Source organism: Hyla sarda, chromosome 1 (genome assembly GCF_029499605.1).
Source record: "Hyla sarda isolate aHylSar1 chromosome 1, aHylSar1.hap1, whole genome shotgun sequence".
NCBI classification, from domain to species: Eukaryota; Metazoa; Chordata; class Amphibia; order Anura; family Hylidae; genus Hyla; species Hyla sarda.
The window spans coordinates 174,440,559-174,459,286 of NC_079189.1; the positions used below are offsets into that span (position 1 = coordinate 174,440,559).

Sequence of the window (18,728 nt, forward strand, 5' to 3'; positions counted from 1 at the left end):
AACGGCACTTATATTGTGTAGATTCGCCCAGCTGTTCTGCCACAAAATGCATTTTTCTCTCTCTCTCTCTCTCTCTCTCTCTCTCTCTCTCTCTATATATATAAATATATATATATATATATATGCTAATGAGGGCCTTGGGGCATGGGCAGAGCTCCGATCCAAGCTTCGGGCACCCTGACGTCATATTTGCCGGACGGCCACTGTGCACAGCTCATCAATATTCATAAACCCCCTCCCTGATCCTTCGGCCGTGTTAAAGTACTGCGCATGCGCCGCTTACTGTCTCCTCCCAGAAACGGTGTTCCCCTCGGCTTCTCAGCTGCAGATGTCATCATACAGTAAGCGGCACATGCGCAGAACTATAACACGGGGGGGGGGGGGTATTAATATTGAGGAGCCAGGCGCAGCAGCTGCCCAGCAAAGATGATGTCAGGGTGCCCGAAGCTCCGCCCATGTCTCAAGGTCCTCATTGGCATATATAGAAAAATGCAATTCGTGGCGGATCGGCTGGGCGAATCTACACAATGTGAGTACTGTTATAATCAGCATCACCTGCACCACAAGCTTATATAACAAGTTTAGTGCGGGTGATGCTACTGACAGATTTTCTTTAAAATTATTCCTTCCAAATATCTATGTCATCCTCTATACATAGGGATTATGCCCTATATCAGCTCTATATTGTATATGAGGTTATGCCTGTCCAGACAGGCAGCCATCTACATTATGCAAATGCACAAATGCTAGCCTGCTCTCAGACATTAAATTATACATGGCAACACCACTAGTGATAGTAAAGTAGGAGGAGTAAAAATGGGGGGTATGTTGAGAGAGCTATTGTCAGATGGCGATGGTTGAAGTCAAGAAACGCTATGAGCCAGCACTTATGCAGAAACTCCGGCTAGGACTACACAAATTTATGATTGTGGACCTGAGGAAGGCGCCAGCGCGTGCCGAAACGCGTTGTCCTGTTTTTATTTTCTTGACTTCTTTTTTTCAATAAAAGTTAGTCCTGCATAAGTGCTGGCTCATACCATTTCTTGACTTCAACCATCGCCATCTGACAGTAGCGCTCTCAACATACCCCCCATTTTTACTCCTCCTACTTTGCATTCTTGTCCGTCTACCTCGGGAAGACGGAATAATAAGGGGTGAGAGCAGCAGACTGTCGCCATTCCTTCTCACCACCATTGTGTACTATTGACTAAGGTCAGTACGCCACCATAGGTGTTGGTGGCGGGTATTTTCACTTTTCCATAAAATACTACACAGGGAGCGCCCCATTGTTTTTTCTCCTCCTTTCCACTAGTGATAGTAGTAATTTTTACCCACAGTCCTTGTGTCTTTATTGACATGGGACACAAAAACTATTTATTTTAGTAAATTAACTGTATAAACCTTTTATTTAAGGACTGTGTGTTAAGTGGTGAGCTTTCTGTCCTGTTAGATAAATGATATATTGTTTTACAGAAAAAGGACCTGTCTGCAGAATAATAGGGATATAAATAAGCCAATGAATAGGGGCTTGTTAATATGATTCTGAACATACATTTTTTTATTGATAGTTAAATGCAGCTTCAGCCCCCAGGGGGCATTCCCCAGCATGGGAAGAGCCCAGTCCTTGCCCTCTTTATCTAGTTGCTTTCAAACATGGGGTGATAATAAAGAAGTCATAGGCTGGGCTTGCCTGGGCTCTTGCCAAGCTGGGGAACACCCCCTGGGCACTTGAGCCTAATTTACATATTAACAAAAAGGCTTGTACCCCACCATTAGAATGAACTATTGACATAAAAAAGGTATGCCTGGAATTCTGACAACTAACCTTATCTAGACATGGGCTTATTTCTACAAAATGGTTTCTGGAAAGCATTTAAAAAACATTTTACTCTCATATCTTGCGTGGTTATATGTAGTGCAGAATGTTTATCCTGTAGATATTAACACTTTTGTTAAATGTGTACATTTTAGTAATTATAAGCTTTTGTTTTTCTAGTTTGACAATATGCTATAAAACGTACATAGAGCTATTATTTGGTAAAATCATAAGGTTACTGGTAAAGAGACAAGTAACACAGTCACTTAGATCCTAGCCTGGTTGTCATTGAGGTGTATGACTGTAACAGGCTACAAATCTTTTCCTGTAGAGAAAATTGTGTCATGCTGTCTTTATGGGGATCTCTGCCCTTTACATTGCCCCTTTACATGAACCCTCTGTGTATGGTATGTCTAGAAGTCATTGTCAGACTTTAAAGCATTTTCCGGATTTGCTTTGGTTGCTAATTGGTTCATATATTTTGACTGTAAATTATGGTTACTCAGTCTCTTTCCTGTACAAAACTAAATTATATCACCTTGTTCAGCCAATAAGAAGTGACATTTAGGTATAGAGAATGCCTATGTGTATTGTTTTTCATTTAATTAAGTTATTAACTATATATATATATATATATATATATATATATATATATATATATATAGCAGAATTGTGTCATGCTAAATTTTAAACATATTTGATTACAACATTTATTTTTTATTTTTGCTAAATATGTACACAGTATAACCATTAACTATAACATTAAAACCACTGACAGGTGAAGTAATAGAATAGTATTGCAAAAATTGTTAACAAATCATTTAAGAAACATGACAAAGAGATGAAGGTGTTAACTTGGCTTCCAGATCCTCCAGATCACAATCTAATTGAGCATTTGTGGGATGTGATTAAAAAAAAAATACCTTCCATAATATCGTCATCCCAGACACCACAGGAGGCCTTCTGAGATGTTGTAGAGTCCATGCCTTATCAGGTCAGAGCTGTTATATTAGCACAAAGCAGGCCCATTAAGTATTAGGCAGGTAGGCAGGTAGTTTTAGACTATGTTCATATTGTTTTTTTTGGCCATTTTTTTTTTGTACAAAAAAATTCTATTTTAAATTAAAAAAAAATTCCCATAGACTTCAATACAACACATTATTAAACAGAAAAAAATCCTTTTTCAACGACAAAAAAAAATAAATTGCTGAATTATGACTGTTTTACAGTAAAAAAAAATGCAGACTTTACAGTGTCTCGCAATCTCCTATCTTCGGCTCTGCCATAGAGATATATGGAGGGAGCATGGTGGCCCCAACGTTCAGACCCCCCGTGATCTAAAACTACTATGGATAGGGGATAAGTTTTTAAACCAAGTTTTATCATCGTATACAGTATTTTCCCCATATCTAATAACTAATAAGAAACTGGAGAAGACATGCTTCCCTAAAAAAAATTCTAATCCACCCCACTTTTCTAATTTTTTAAACAAAACACTGTGCAAACAAGAAAATATACAGATATTTGGGATCGCCACATGCGTAATTGTCCAAACTATTAAATTATTATGTTTCCTGCTCAGTGAACGCGTAGATGCAAACATTTTCAATACGCCAACTTTGTCAGTCGGAAAATAAAAAAGTTATGGGACTAAGAAGGTAAGGAGGAAAAAAACATGAGCCAGAAAAATAAATTGCTGGATCCTGACGGGGTTAAAGGGGTACTCCGGTGGAAAACAGTTATGTTTTAAAATAAACTGGCATGAAAACATTTTGCAGATTATTTTTAAAAATCCTTAATCCTTCAGGATTTATCAGCTGCTGTATGCTACAGGAAGTAGTATAGTTATTTTCTGTCAGACCATATTGCTCTCTGCTGACACCTCTGTCCATGTCAGGAACTGTTCAGAGCAGGAACAAATCCCCATAGCAAACCTCTCCTGCTCTGGACAGTTCCTGACACAGACAGAGGTGTCAGCAGAGAGCACTGTGGTCAGAGAGAAGAGAACTATACCACTTCCTCTGGAGCATACAGCAGCTGATAAGTACTGGAAGAATTAAATAGAAGTAACTTACAAAACTTTCTGGGACTTGTTGATTAGAAAAAAATTGTTTTCCACCGGAGTAGCCTTTAAGTTAACTGAAATGTCCTTTTCTCTCAGTCAGTTGTAACTGTTCAGTCCTGAAAAGAGCAGAGAAGTGGTAATGGTCAGCTGACAACTCATCTTCACTTATAGTCAATTTTTTTTTTAACTAAACAAGAAAGTATCTTTTTCTACAAACAGCTGAGTTGCAGATGTGGATTTTTTGTACGCATAAAGATCAGAGCCTAGCATAAGAAATGTATAATTCTGCAGGGATGCAGATTTATTGATGCGCCCCCTAGTAATACAGAGGAGCCCAGATTTGTTTGTTAGAACTTTCTGCTGCAGTATGGATGACAGCCTTATCTCCCCCTTCTGTGCCCACCAGATCCCTTATACTGGTATTACACTATCTGAGATTTGTAACACAGCAAAGTGAGTATCTTGTTCGTTCTAATTTAGGACACTTAAACATATAAATTTATCTTTTGTTTATTAATATATTTTATAAGCTTTGCTATAGATCTGAAATCAAATGCAAAAAAGTTGTTCTAATATCCAGACATTCCTAGATTAACAATGCAAGTCTTTCTGACTTGATACTAGTTTTCTCTATTATTGATGGTCGGTGTTTGCCTCGATTTTATTTTTTGTTAATTTTCATTTCATTTTATTATTTTTTTTGTATTAGCTATACTGAGCAAATAATTGTTGTCTGTACAAAAAAGACTCAGTCTATAACCATTTTATGTTTTCCATGCATTACCATAAAATATGTGACCCCCATTAACTCCTGACAACTATGATCTTCACAGCTTAGTCACAGGTAGCAGCAGGGGATGTTTTACCTACTGTGCAGAGTTAATAGAAAGCAGCAATGAGCAGTAGGGGCAGCTCATGACTATATGCACAGAAATGTGAAGCCTATTTAAATGAGTATTATGTTTATCTCTTATATTTATATATCGCATTGTTTATATACACTCTTTTTTTATGTACTTGAAATGTAGTTCCTTTTTGTATTCTGTTAGTCTGTCTCTAAACAGGCCTATTAACATTCATATATAACTAGAGGAAACAATGGGATTTTGTCAGGACTCGGCAGGACTTTAATTCTGTTTTCATTTCTAACAATCCTATCGCTGCTGTTTCGATTTTATCCACACTAAGAAGAAAGGATGCACAGTATTAAATGGATGTCACTACATCACCACCCCATGCGTTACCAGATAGCATGCGCTTATATTTTTCTTCCTGTCATCTGTGTACACTTTACCCCCTGTGCCGATATTAGTTCAGATTTATTATGTGAGATTATTGAATAACATTTGGAGATGGGTATCTTTTTTTACTTTTGTAAAGAGATGCATATTCATTTGGCCATTTTGAAAAGTAATACTAGTTTTAAGGCTGTGAAATGGGAAATAGGATTAAAATGGCACACAACAAGTGAAAAGCCCCATTCTACTGAAGCATTCCTTGGCCCACAGCCTTAGAATAAGGTAAAGCATGGAATCAGTATTTGGGAATTTCCTTAAGGTCATTTTTAAACTTCAGAGGCACTGAAGAAGGCACTACATGGTCACATATTCACCTGTGATGATGAAGTAAAGGAAGTGCTGCCCATCTTGCTTTCGGAGCAGCCGGAAAACTTCTCTGCAAGAAAGTTGAACAGTGTGCTACACCATTTAAGCAACTCCCATTAATGTCAGGCGGACAGAAATTGTGTAGAAAAATATAGAAAAAGAGACAAAGAGAGAGAGAGATCCTCCTAAAGAAGTGGTTTGGTGGATTTTTTTATTTTCTGATTGTCCCCAGGCTGCCTAATAAAATAACAAACACTTTAACTTACCTTCCTCTGCTCCTTTTTAGCTCCATTATCGGGCAGCCCGTCCGCAGCTGGGGACACTGCTTTACCCAAAGTGGCAGAGTGTAGTGTCTACAGCCAAGGGAACTGACAGTGCGCTCACCAATCAGTGGCCAAGGTGGATCACTATTGTGGCCAGTGATTGGCTGAGCAGAACTGTGAAATCATATCTACAGCGCCAGCCGTGTCTGTTAAAGTAGATTGTCACAGACTGTCAGCAGAGATTGGCCAAAGACAGGGAATCCTGATCTCAGAGTTACGAGGGACTAGAGGAAAGTGAGTTAAAGTTTTTGTTATTTTTTAAGCAGTTTGGGGACAATACAATACATTACACAGGACAATTTCTTTTCATGTAACCTCTTACGTGCTGCTCCTTTAAACCATAGCATTCCTTAATCTATAGCATTCTAAAAAAATATTTTTTTTCAGTGCAAACATTGATAGTTTATTGCTAAGACATGCCACCAATGTTAGATCAGTGGAGCTCTGATCTCTGGTGATCCTTAGAACAAAGCAGCAGTGTCACTAGATAGTTACGGCTGGACGGTACTCCTGACATACCCGGTTGCAGGGTTTGTCCATTGTAGGCCTACATGTGGCTGCCTAAACAAAGCTAGTGAAACCAACTGTAAATGAAGTGGTGCAGGGATTTTCTAAGTAATTGCTGGGATTATCAGTGGACAAACCTCCACTTTGTAATATGGCATTGATGTCTATAATAATACAGTCCTTTTAAAATGAATACTTTAGTAAAAAAAAAAAATGAAATCTAAATATGTTTTATATTTTTATCCAATATTCTTAGTTTATGTTCACATTTCACCTGTATATGTCGTAATACCATCAAAAAGGTATTATGGTGTATAAAGCTGAAAGTCAGTAACATAGCCATAGGATTTAATAGATACAGAAATGTGGTTTAATACACTTTTCTAGATGTAAATGAAACATATATCAGCCTCAAGCATATCAATCAGCCATTTATAGACTATACTTTGTTGATACAACCTTACAGCTATGCTGCAGGCACGCCAAGTACAGTGACCCCCCCGACTTATGATGGCCTCGACATATGATCATTTCAACATATGATGGCCTCTCAGAGCCCATCGTATGTTGAAGGCAGCCTCGACATATGATGCTGCTGTGTGTCAGGTCCATCGTACAAACAGCTATCTGACAGCGAAGACAACTTCAGCAACTGACAGATAGTTGTTTAATGTGCCCCGTTCTGCCTCCTGTTACTCACATGCTGTCCTGCTAACTCACGCAGGCTTCCACTGTGAGCTCCGTGTAAGCCCTGCCCCCCCAGTGCAGCTATAGCCAATAGCCTGCAGCATCTTGCTGCAGGCATCCAATGAGCTGATGGCTGCCCTCCCCTTCCTTTCCTATAGAGCTGTAGTCGGCAGGATCGTAATGGAGGACATTCTGTCTCCCCTGAAGGTATTTGAAGAACTGTACAGTACTGTATGCGATGTCACACATCACATACAATACATATACACACAATACGCCCCATACATCAAAGTTTCCCTATCAGTGTGCCTCCAGCTGTTGCAAAACTATAACTCCCAGCATGCCCAGTCAATGACTGTACATGCATGCTGGGAGTTGTAGTTGTGCAACAGCTGGAGGCACCCTGGTGTGTTAAACACTCCCCATACACTCCACATACAATGGTCATCCCAGAACCAATTAGCAGTTTCCCATAGAGATATGTATTCAACATACAATGGTTCCGAGGCCCCAGAACCAATTACCATTTTTACATAGACATATGTACTCGACATATGATGGTTTCAACATATGATGGTTCTACTGGAACCAATTAATATCATATGTTGAGGGACCACTGTATATGTTGGAATATCCTAACCTGCAAAATGTAACGTGAACAGGGTCTTTGAGAGAACAGGAATTTTACTATTTCTCAAGAAAACAGTGGCCACATGTTAAAGTATTTGAATCCTACTATGTTTCCAATAAATATGTCCTGTCAACTAGCAGATCTCGCCGCTATGTGGTGTCTATAGCAATTTTCTCAAAATATCTTATGTTGTCTGCTAAGGTAAATAGCTAATTGAGCTTAAGTTATGTGCATGTTTATTTAGGAAGTGAGTTTGCTAGTGTATATTCTATACCTTTCACCAGTTATGTCAACGCTAAATCCTTGCTATGTGCTACTGTGTTATTTTACTTGATGTCTTATCTATGCAAGAATGTTTGGGATGCAGAAAGCATATGGCTAGCGTACAACATATTTAGTGTAGTCTCTTGTTTATAAGAGAGATGCAGGGCTGGGAGATATCTATTTTGGATGGATTTATATTTTTTCAATAAATAAGCCTAACACTGAATACTGAATCTATTATCTGTATATTATCTGTTCTGGGACTTAGAAAAGTTTATCATAAATGGACTAACAAAGTCCTCACAAAGATTGCAAACAGCCACTTGATCGGTCATGGGCAGTTTTGAGTTTTGCAGCTTATTTAAATTAATTTTAAACACTTTTATACTGCAGTTGTGGTTCCAGTTTTCTTGTGGGAATATTTTCGACAAAAAAAAAAAATAATTTAAGAAATAAAGAAATACACTCCATAAACAAAAATAAGAAAAAGTGTAGCAAAAGTTCAACAAAAAGGATTGAAAACTTGGCAACTAAGTTTTACCTTTATAAGGGAAATGTCATTAATGTTGATAAGGAATATACAACATTTCATTCTGCCATAAATAATAGCAACTATTTCTTGTTAGATGGGCAAACCATTGGACCTTTTTAAGTACGATAAAAACCTTCCACTGAGCAGGAGAGAATAAAATAGGTTCAATTAAAAAAAAAAAAAAAACATGGTCACATATTGATTTATTATTATTATTAATGGGAAATCCTTCTAGTGGTAGCTGCAGGTATTAACCACTAAGGACCAATTTGGGTTTCTGCCAAGCTCTACATGGGCTACACATCAGCAGCCTGTCAGAATGGGATGCCAATGTAAAGTCCCTCATGCCCCTTGACTTTAATGGGTTGAATGTAGTCTGACTGTGACTAAATGCAGTCGTCTATTTCCTGAACATATGTGATGTCTGTGCAGGGCCAAAAAAAGGTGGTCATCCATGTTTGTGTCCTGCACAGAAAGCATATGCATTGAAGAACCAAACACAGTCGCAATTAGACTTTGTTTAGCTTATTGAGGTCTATGCGCCCATTGGCAACATGTTGGGCTGTATGTCAGCATGCCTTTTTGACATTTTGCCAAGGTATGACCCAACGAAAGTACCAAAACATGATGTAATTAGAACTTAAGCCACTATGGACCACCAGGGATATTACAAAACTAACTCTTAAACTAACTCCTAAACACCTTTTATTAAACAGTTACAGTGCATAAAGAAAGATAGGAAACCCAGTATAATGGAGGATGGAGCTATAAGGTAGTATAATTGTGCTGTTTCTGCCATAAGCACCTTGCACTCAAAAAGACCTTCAAAAATGTACATGATATAATTATTTTTTTGTATTATATGTGTTACTCTTCTTGTATTACCAAGAATCAAAGTGTTAACTGGGGCGGTGTTTACAATACTCCTCTAGATTTAGTGAACTAGTAAAAAGAAGAAACAACTGTCCCGTGTCCAAAAATGAATATTCTGTTTATTCAGCTAAATTTCCACATTCCTGTAGAAAAATATTAGATCTGCCAGAAATTGATTACACATATGTCCAGACCTTATTATTGCTAATATTTTTACTTCATAAATTAAGATATATTTTACATATATTTTATCTTGGGCTTCAGTGAAGAGAATGATTGTAGGAGACAGTATCCCATCTGTGTGACTTTTGAGTGCAGAGTAGAGGAAGGAAGCTTTAAACCCTTTAGGGATATAGAGATCGGTGTGGAAACATAAACTAGTTGTAAGGAAATGTGTTCCTCTGGTCAGTCTTCATAAGCTTCATAAAACTGCAGTCCATGTTTTTTCAGCGATGAGTTCTGTCCTGTGCCAACAAGGGAAAATACATCACCTTTATTTCCAATGAAAACAAAAATCATCAGTCATGTTCCCTTTTTCTGTATAATAGTTTTATTTAGGGTCTAGACATATACCATAATCTCTTTTGATATACTACATAAAGCATAATTCTACTCTATAAATTAACTGCATATTTAATTCATAGTTATACTTGGTTTAGAGAATTCCATTCATTTACATACTATGTACTTAAGGGACATCTGTACTGCATGAATTTTACATATTCCTATGCCTGGGCTGCAAAAATAAACAAACTAAACTTTAACCATAAATGTATGATTGTGGGGGTTTGACTGCTTGAACCCCCACATTTTCCTAAATGAAGACTAGGCTCTTCTGGCTGAATGGAGCAGCAAGACAAGCTTATGCACTGCCACTTTATTTATTCTCTATAGCAAGTACGGCGGTCAGCAAGCTCTGCTGCAGGGCACATCCTTACCTATCTCCATTCAACTGAAGAATCGGGTTCCTGTTGAGGAGATTGCAGGGGGTCCCAGCAGTTGAACCCTTACAATTAAATACTAATTATCTATCATGTGGATAAGGATAAGTTATGGAGTGCTACAATATTCCTTTAATTATCAAATGTAGTGCCCATTACATTACCATGTGATTGAGGCCTTACATTTGCCTAGAGAAACAATATTGAAACATTATAAAAAGAGCATAGCTAAATCACTGACGAAAATCTATTATCATAGTACATGTAAAGGTTAGGCTTACAATTATGAACATGTGCTGCCTCAATATAGTTTAATTTTTATTTGCTATGTTCTGCTGGCTATGCTGCTTTTCAGTAAAGTTCAAATTCATCCCCAAACTAGGCTTACCTGTAGAAAGCTAATATGCCTGTTTCCTATTATAAAAACAACTTATTTAAATCTTTATTTATACTGTTCAAATGAAAGATGTATTACTAAGTGAAAGTGCTTAAAGGGGTATTCCAGGCAAAACCTTTTTTTACATATATCAACTGGCTCCGGAAAGTTAAACAGATTTGTAAATTACTTCTATAAAAAAATCTTAATCCTTCCAATAGTTATTAGCTTCTGAAGTTTTCTGTCTAACTGCTCAATGATGATGTCACGTCCCGGGAGCTGTGCATGATGTGAGAATATCCCCATAGGAACTGCACAGCTCCCAGGACGTGAGTCATCAGAGAGAAGTTAGACAGAAAACAACAACTAGACTTCAGAAGCTAATAACTATTGGAAGGATTAAGATTTTTTTTATAGAAGTAATTTACAAATCTGTTTAGCTTTCTGGAGCCAGTTGATATATAAACAAAAGTTTTGGCCTGGAATACCCCTTTAAGATAACTATACATATAAGACTAGATGTGAGATAACCTAGATCAGAGGACTTGGTTGGCGCTCCTATGCTTGCTTTCATCGTCTTCCTTTTGTTTATCACCCCATTCCCCTACTACAATACCTAGTGAGACTTTCCCTGCCTTAAAGGGGTACTCCAGGGAAGATAAGAAAAAGAAAACAGCCCCAAAGCCACCACAATACCTGTTCTTTGTCCTCTGTAGTTATTCCTGTGGTTTTTGCAGCTCCTTTTGCCCCTGATGTCTACTAAATACTTTTTTCTTCTTTGCAACACAGACTACAACTCCCAGAAGTCAGTGCAGCTCTGTGTAATGGCTGTCAGCCAACTGCTTTCACTATCTGTGTGCATGCTTACATTGCAGCTCACACATACACTGTACAAGTCTTTTCTTTCAGACTATCCTTCCCCCAGCAATAAATCATAATGCGGTGCACTGAAACGCAGAAGTCAGTGATTAGATATTCAGTAGAAAAACAGCAGCTATGTGCTGAGTTGTGCCTAAGAATATTCACTGCTTTTCTCTCACAGCTCACAAGCTCTCACACAGGGAGGGGAGGGGAGGTGTGGCTGTACAGCCAGAGCTCTAGACCAAACAGAAATCAGACAGAAATCAGGTGGTGTTGTCCTAAAGGGTGGGGGCTAGTCTCAGTGAGGGGTTTACACCAAGACAAGATAGATTTGAGAATTACATTTTTCTCTCATTTCCTGCCTGTAAGTGACAGCTAAAAGAGGGAAACTGCTGTATATAGCTAACTAATGATATTTAGACAAATACATAGGTTGGTGAGAGGGAAAGGATGGGCTATGGGTTTAGTTCCCTGGAGTGCCCCTTTAACTTATCAGTCTACACATCTGTCATGGAGAAAACTTATGTAAGACTTCACTGTTTATTATATAGGATTATATTGCTTAAATGTATTATCCATTCAGGTCACAGAGAGGTCCTTAAGAAGCATATATGTTTTCCATTTAATGCTCACATTTCAAGAAATCATCTTAATATTTATTTTTTAATATATCCTATGTATATTTTGAAGTGCTTATGAGATGATGGACGATGAGCCTGGTGTACACAAGAATAATGAGCTGACAAGACAGCGGTGTAGATTACCACCATTCTATTTCAATGACTTATGGTTTGCAGGGTGTTAAACAAGCATATCTAATATCACCTGCTCTTGTCATCGCAACATGGCTGGTGAAAGTTTCTAAATCTTAGTGAAATGGTTGTATTTCTATTCCATCTCTATTCTCGTTCCTTCTATAAGCTATAAGTTGAAGAGAGAGCATAAAAGCTTTACACCATAACATCAAGAACTGAGGTTCTTCAACAAAATAAGACCTTGGGATACGATCATTTTTACATCTTATCTTTATATATAGGAAAAGCCATACCAGTGCACGGAATGTAATAAGGCTTTCAGTCAAAAGCGGGGACTTGATGAGCATATGCGGACACACACTGGAGAGAAACCCTTCCAATGCGATGTAAGTTTTACAGTCTTTTTATAGTAGTATTTATTTACCATAATATATACACAGTATCTTATATAATTGAGTACACTCCTCATATTTTTGTAAATATTTTATTATATCCTTTCACGTGACAACACTAAAGAAATGTAAGTAGAAAAAGAAAACAAAGGTGCGCTCCTAGTGTAGAGGTCTCAGATAAGCGGGTGCCCCCAAACAATATGTAGTAAGCTTACCAGAGGTTGTTGTGCTACGGGCACAACGCCGTGGATTGCATGTAGAATCGCAATGAAGACAGAGGTCAGCTAGCCGTAGCGTCCTTCTCAAGTGGCTCTAGGTCACTTCAGTGTTGGATAGGCATCAAGATCCGGAAAACAGGACTTTACCAGGCGCTTCTCCTCAAAGGAATGACAGCCCAAACCACACTTGCTGGATTCAGGGAAAGTCAAATTTATTAGGTGCTAATAAATTTGACTGTCCCTGAATCCAGCAAGTGTGGTTTGGGCTGTCATTCCTTTGAGGAGAAGCGCCTGGTGAAGTCCTGTTTTCCGGATCTATATCCACTTGATGCCAACACTAAAGAAATGGCACTCTGCTATAATGCAAAGCAGAGTAGTGCAGAGCCTGTATAACAGTGTTTAATGATGTGTCCCCTCAAAATAACTCAACACAGCCATTAATGTCTAAACCTTGGCGACAAACGTAAGTACACTGCTAAGTGGAAATGCCCAAATTGTACTCAATTAGCCATTTATTCTCCAGTTAACACTCTCTAATACTGGTCACTGGAAGTTCAGCTGCAGCATGGTAGGCAAGACCATACAGCAGTTTCACAGCAAAGGTTCCACTCAGAACAGGCCTCACCATAGTAGACCAAAGAAGTGAAGAGTGCACATGCTCTGCATTATATCAAGAGGTTGTTTTCAGGAAATAGACAAATGAGTGCTGCCAGTATTGCTGCAGAGGTTTACGGGGGGGGGGGGGGGGGGGGGGGTTGGGGGTCAGCCAGTCAGTGCTCAAACCATACACCACACACTGCATCAAATTAATCTCATGGCTCTCATCCCAGAAGGAAGCCTCTTCTAATGGTGAAGCACAAGAAACCCACAAGACAAGCAGACTAAGGACATAGATTACTGGAACCATGTCATGATGGTCAGCTGAAACCAAGGAAAAATTATTTAGTTCAGATGGTGTCAAGGATGTGTGTCTTGCCCACAGTCAAGCATGATGGTAGAGTGTGATGGTCAGAGGCTGTATGAGTACTGCTGGTACTGAGGAGCTATAGTTCATTGAGGGAACCATAAATGCCAACATGGGCCGCAGGGCAGTATTACAAAATGAGAAAAACACATATCTAAGATGACCACTGCCTTGCTAATGAAGCTAAGGGGAAAAGGTGAATGACTGGCAATCCATGTCTCCAGATCTAAACACTATTGAGAATCTGTGGGGCATCCTCAAACTGAAGGTGGGGGCAGCTCAAGATCTTTACAGCCACCAGCTCCATGATATTGTCATGGAAAAGTAGACTCCAGTAGAAACCTTGAATATAGTACAATAGAAAAAAAGGGTTCACACTACACAGCTTAGAATGAATAAAATAATTTACTTTATTAGAAGAAAATATATGATAAAATGTACAGCTCTCAAAATCTGGATATTGTGAGGGCCCCAGATAATAGGCCGAGCAACAAACAGAGGAGTATGTATATATATATATATATATATATATATATATATATATCATAACATGTATACCTGCGAGCACCTTTGTACCAATGTTGCACAATAGTCCATACTGCTCTGTACCCCAAAGCCGTTTCATTACCTTTCTCAAGAGGCTGCTGCTGTCTACTACTTCCAAGCTGCTCATTTATATATCCCTGACCCGAAGGTGGTATACAGCAGCATCCCCTTGAGAAAGAGGTAACGAAACAGCTTTGGGGTACAGAGCAGCAACACTAATGGGTAAGCACATATGCACCTAATGATTCTCTGTTATGCACTTTATTAATTCTCAGTAGCTTTGGCACTTTATTGATATGAGTAGAAATGAGCAAATTTTTGAAAAATTCGATTTGGATGATTTGCCGAATTTTCCGAAAAAATTTGTTTCGGTCTGAATTTATTTGCAGCAAATCGCTGTTAAAAATGGCTATTTCTGGCCTACATAGAGCCTCAATAGGGGAGTAGAACACTTTGCCTAGTGGCTGATTGACACAGCCTGGACTTGGCGGCAGCATATAGTGGCTGAATGACACAGGCTGGAGTTTGTTGCCACATGAGGAGAACATATAGTGGCTGAATGACACAGCGTGGAGGTGGCGGCAGCATGATGAGAACATATAGTGGCTGAAGAACACAGCGTGGATGTGGCGGAAGCATGAGGAGACCATATAGCCTCAATAGGGGTGTAGAACACTTTGCCTTGTCCTAACACGCATAGGGAGTGTGCTGTGTTAGTGAAATAATACTGTTATTCAATATGACATGCAGATTACAGGCATCGCTATTAGAATCATTGCCGCAGAGTGTCTGGATGTGGCAGTAGGGAGACCATATGGCGTCAAAATTGAAGAGATTAAAAAGATTTTCGATGTAATTTTTATTTAATTTAATTTGAATTTTAATTAAATTAAATTTTACATTTTTTGAGTACCCATTCTGGTGAGCATCGAGCTGGCCGTCCTCTGCCAGGCGAGAAACCACCTGTTCCAGCCCCTGCTTCTTAGCGATTTGCTGCAATTAAATTCAGACGACTGTGAAAGTGCGAATATTTCATTTAATAAATTATGGTTCATTGTTATTGCTCCAAGCTGTTTAATTGGATTCTTGTGATAATTCTACAGGCAATATATGATGTCAACAACCATAGGGCCTCAGTCTTGAAAAGATTACATCGATTTTTCTAAATCTAAATTTAAGATTTATATTAGATTCCCAAGTTTAATGTCCCAGCTTTTACTTTGAACTAATACTGTAGGACCACAAAACCCAATCTAACAAGGAGTCACATGGTGGCACAATGACAGAGCCTAGAGGTGGCAGCAGCCAGACGAGACCATAGGGCCTCAAAATAGAAAAGTTTGAAGATATTTTGTAAAATTTTAATTGAAGATTTTAGATACATGAACATTTTTCAAGTTAAATCTAAGGTGTCAACAGCATAAGAAGACCATATGGTGGCACAATGACACAGCCTGGAGGTGGCAACAGCATGAGGAGACCATAGGGCCTCACAATTCCAAAGATTAAAAGATACATTTTCAAATTTTAATTGAAGATTTTTGGTAGTTAGTGATACCATAAAAATGTTAAGGAAATGTCCCAGCAGCATGATGAGACCTTATAGTTGCTGAATGACACAGCGTGGAGGTGGTATCAGCATGAGGAGACCATATAGTGCCTGAATGACAAAGTGTGGAGTTGGCGGCAGTATGAGGAGAACATATAGTGGCTGAATGACACAGGCTGGCGGCAGTATGAGGAGACCATATAGTGGCTGAATGACACAGCCTGGAGGTGGTGGCAGTATGAGGAGACCATATAGTGGCTGAATGACACAGCATGGAGGTGGCGGCAGCATGAGGAGAACATATAGTGGCTGAAGGACATAGCCTGGAGTTGGCGGCAGCATTAGGAGACCATATAGTTGCTGAATGACAAAGCCTGGAGTTGGCGGCAGCATTAGGAGAACATATGGTGGGTGAATGAAACAGCCTGGAGTTGGAGGCAGCATGAGGAGGCCATATAGTGGCTGAATGACACAGCCTGGAGTTGGCAGCAGCATGAGGAGAACATATAGTGGCTGAATGACACAGCGTGGAGATGGCAGCAGTATGAGGAGAACATATGATGGCAGAACGAGACAGACTGGAGGTGGCCGCAGCAGCATCAGGAGTCCTGAAAGTGACCCAGTGACAGAGTGGTGTGGTGGGTGGCAATACCAGTACACAGTGACGAAGGTGGGTGAAAAAAGGAGTACTTGGCATCAGATGTGTGGCATCAAGCGGGTGGCAGAATCAGAATAGTAGCTGAGGCAGGTAGGCAGAAGAAAACGGTCTCTTTTGTAAAAGTGTTAGTGTGCACAAGTAAGTATTGAGGATATGCATTACGTAAAAATTTACTTTTATTAATATGCTTAGGATAAAATATATGGCCCCCCAATTTTTTTTTTAATCAAACCAAAGGAAAAGTGTGCAAAAAAACACCATGTGCCACCTACACCACCAAGTATTGATGTGATGCAAAGACCTCTAAAAAGTGGAAGAGAACAACATATGATCCATTATAACCGGTGGGGGTAAACACTTCCCTTGTAAGGCCCTACTCTCGCTTTATTAATACCCTTCTTGTCAAGTGTTACTCGCCCTAAAAAGGGCAGCCCCATACAGGAACCTCTCCCAATTTACACCTACAAACACTGCCATTTCCCAGGGTTTTTAGGTGGAAAAAGGCATTGGTTCCTGTGTGGGGCCACCCTTTTTAAGACGAGTAACACTTTCCTCGAAAAGGTGGAAACTAACAACGTATTGTCCATTGTAGCAGGTGGGGGGTAAAAACAGGAACCTCTCCCAATTTACACCTACAAACACTGCCATTTCCCAGGGTTTTTAGGTGGAAAAAGGCATTGGTTCCTGTGTGGGGCCACCCTTTTTAAGACGAGTAACACTTTCCTCGAAAAGGTGGAAACTAACAACGTATTGTCCATTGTAGCAGGTGGGGGGTAAAAACTTCCCCTGTAAGGCCCTACTCTCACCCTATTAATTCCCTTCTTGGCAAGTGTTACTCGCCCTAAATACGGCAGCCCCACACAGGAAACTCTCTCTATTTCCACCTAAAAACCTTGGGAAATGGCAGTGTTTGTAGGGGGAAATAGGGAGAGGTTCCTGTGTGGGGCTGCTCTTTTTAGGGCATGTAACACTTGCAAAGAAGGGAAACAAACCACCCATCTTGTGAAACCTAAACTGTACTCCACTGTGCCCCTCCCCTTCCTCCTCCTCCTCCTCCTCCAGTTCAACCCCCACAGGGCTCATGTGGCCGTGAGATGTAGGCGCCACGTCTCCAGTGCCCTGACCAGCCATCGTTTCCAAAATGTGTTGTAGTAGATGAAGCAGTGGAATGACATCGTTCATCCCGTAATCCTGGTGACTGACTAATAATGTGGCTACCTCAAAGGGCCTGAGCATAAGGCAGGTGTCACGTATGAGCTGCCACTGGTTAACATTGAAGTTACACAGGGGAGTACCCCTATCCGCTTGGATCATCAAAAAATCGGTGATGGCTTTTCTGTTTGTATAGTCGGTCCAACATATGGAGGGTGGAATTCCAACGTGTGGAAACGTCGTAAATCAGAGTATGTTGGGGAATGCCATTTTGACACTGCAGCTCAAGAGGGTGTGCTTTGTAGTGTACGAGTGGCTGAAGTGCATGCAAAGTTTCCTTCCCATTGTTAGGATGTCTTGCAGATGGGGGGAACCCTTCAGGAACCAGTGGAGGCTGAGTACACGGTGGAGGATGAGGAGGCGTAATCGCACACTGTCACAAGACCAATATCCTGAGAGCGTGGAGGCAGAAGCAGCGTGACCTGTTCAAGTTGCTGTTGATGTGGCTGTGCAGAAACCACATTCACCCAGTGGGCTGTAAAGGACATGTAATGTCCATGACTGTAGTTACAGCTCCACACCTCAGTGCTGCCGTGCACTTTGGTACACACTGACAGGCTCAAGGACTGGCCCACCTTCTCTTCCACAAAATTGTGCAGGGCCGGTACTGCCTTCTTCGCAAAGAAATTACGGCTTGGTACTCTCCACCTCGGCTCAGCACAAGCCATCAGGTGCAGAGTCTACCACTTGAAAAGGGAGCGACTGCAGCACCAGCAACTTGGACAGGAGCACATTCAGCTTCTGCGCCATTGGATGAGTGGGCGCATACTGCTGTCTTTTAGACATGGCTTTGCTGATGGATTGCTGGTGGAATGACTGACTCGAAGTAGGAGGAGCATCTGGAGCGACATAAGATGGGTATGACACACAGCTCCCTTCGGCTGAGGTGGTGGAGACTTGGCTGGCTGAAACAGGGAGCGGCGTGCCACTGGGTGATGCAGCAGACTGGACCAC

At 40.1% G+C, this 18,728-nt stretch overlaps 1 protein-coding gene across 1 annotated transcript in view; it reads left to right on the top strand.

The window, feature by feature from the left end:
* PRDM5 (PR/SET domain 5) overlaps positions 1-18,728 on the top strand; it is a 220,376-nt gene that overhangs the window by 189,562 nt on the left and 12,086 nt on the right. Inside the window, exon 18 of the mRNA XM_056564227.1 lies at positions 12,517-12,621. Coding sequence (XP_056420202.1) covers positions 12,517-12,621 — 105 coding nt within the window. The remainder of the gene's footprint in view (positions 1-12,516; positions 12,622-18,728) is intronic.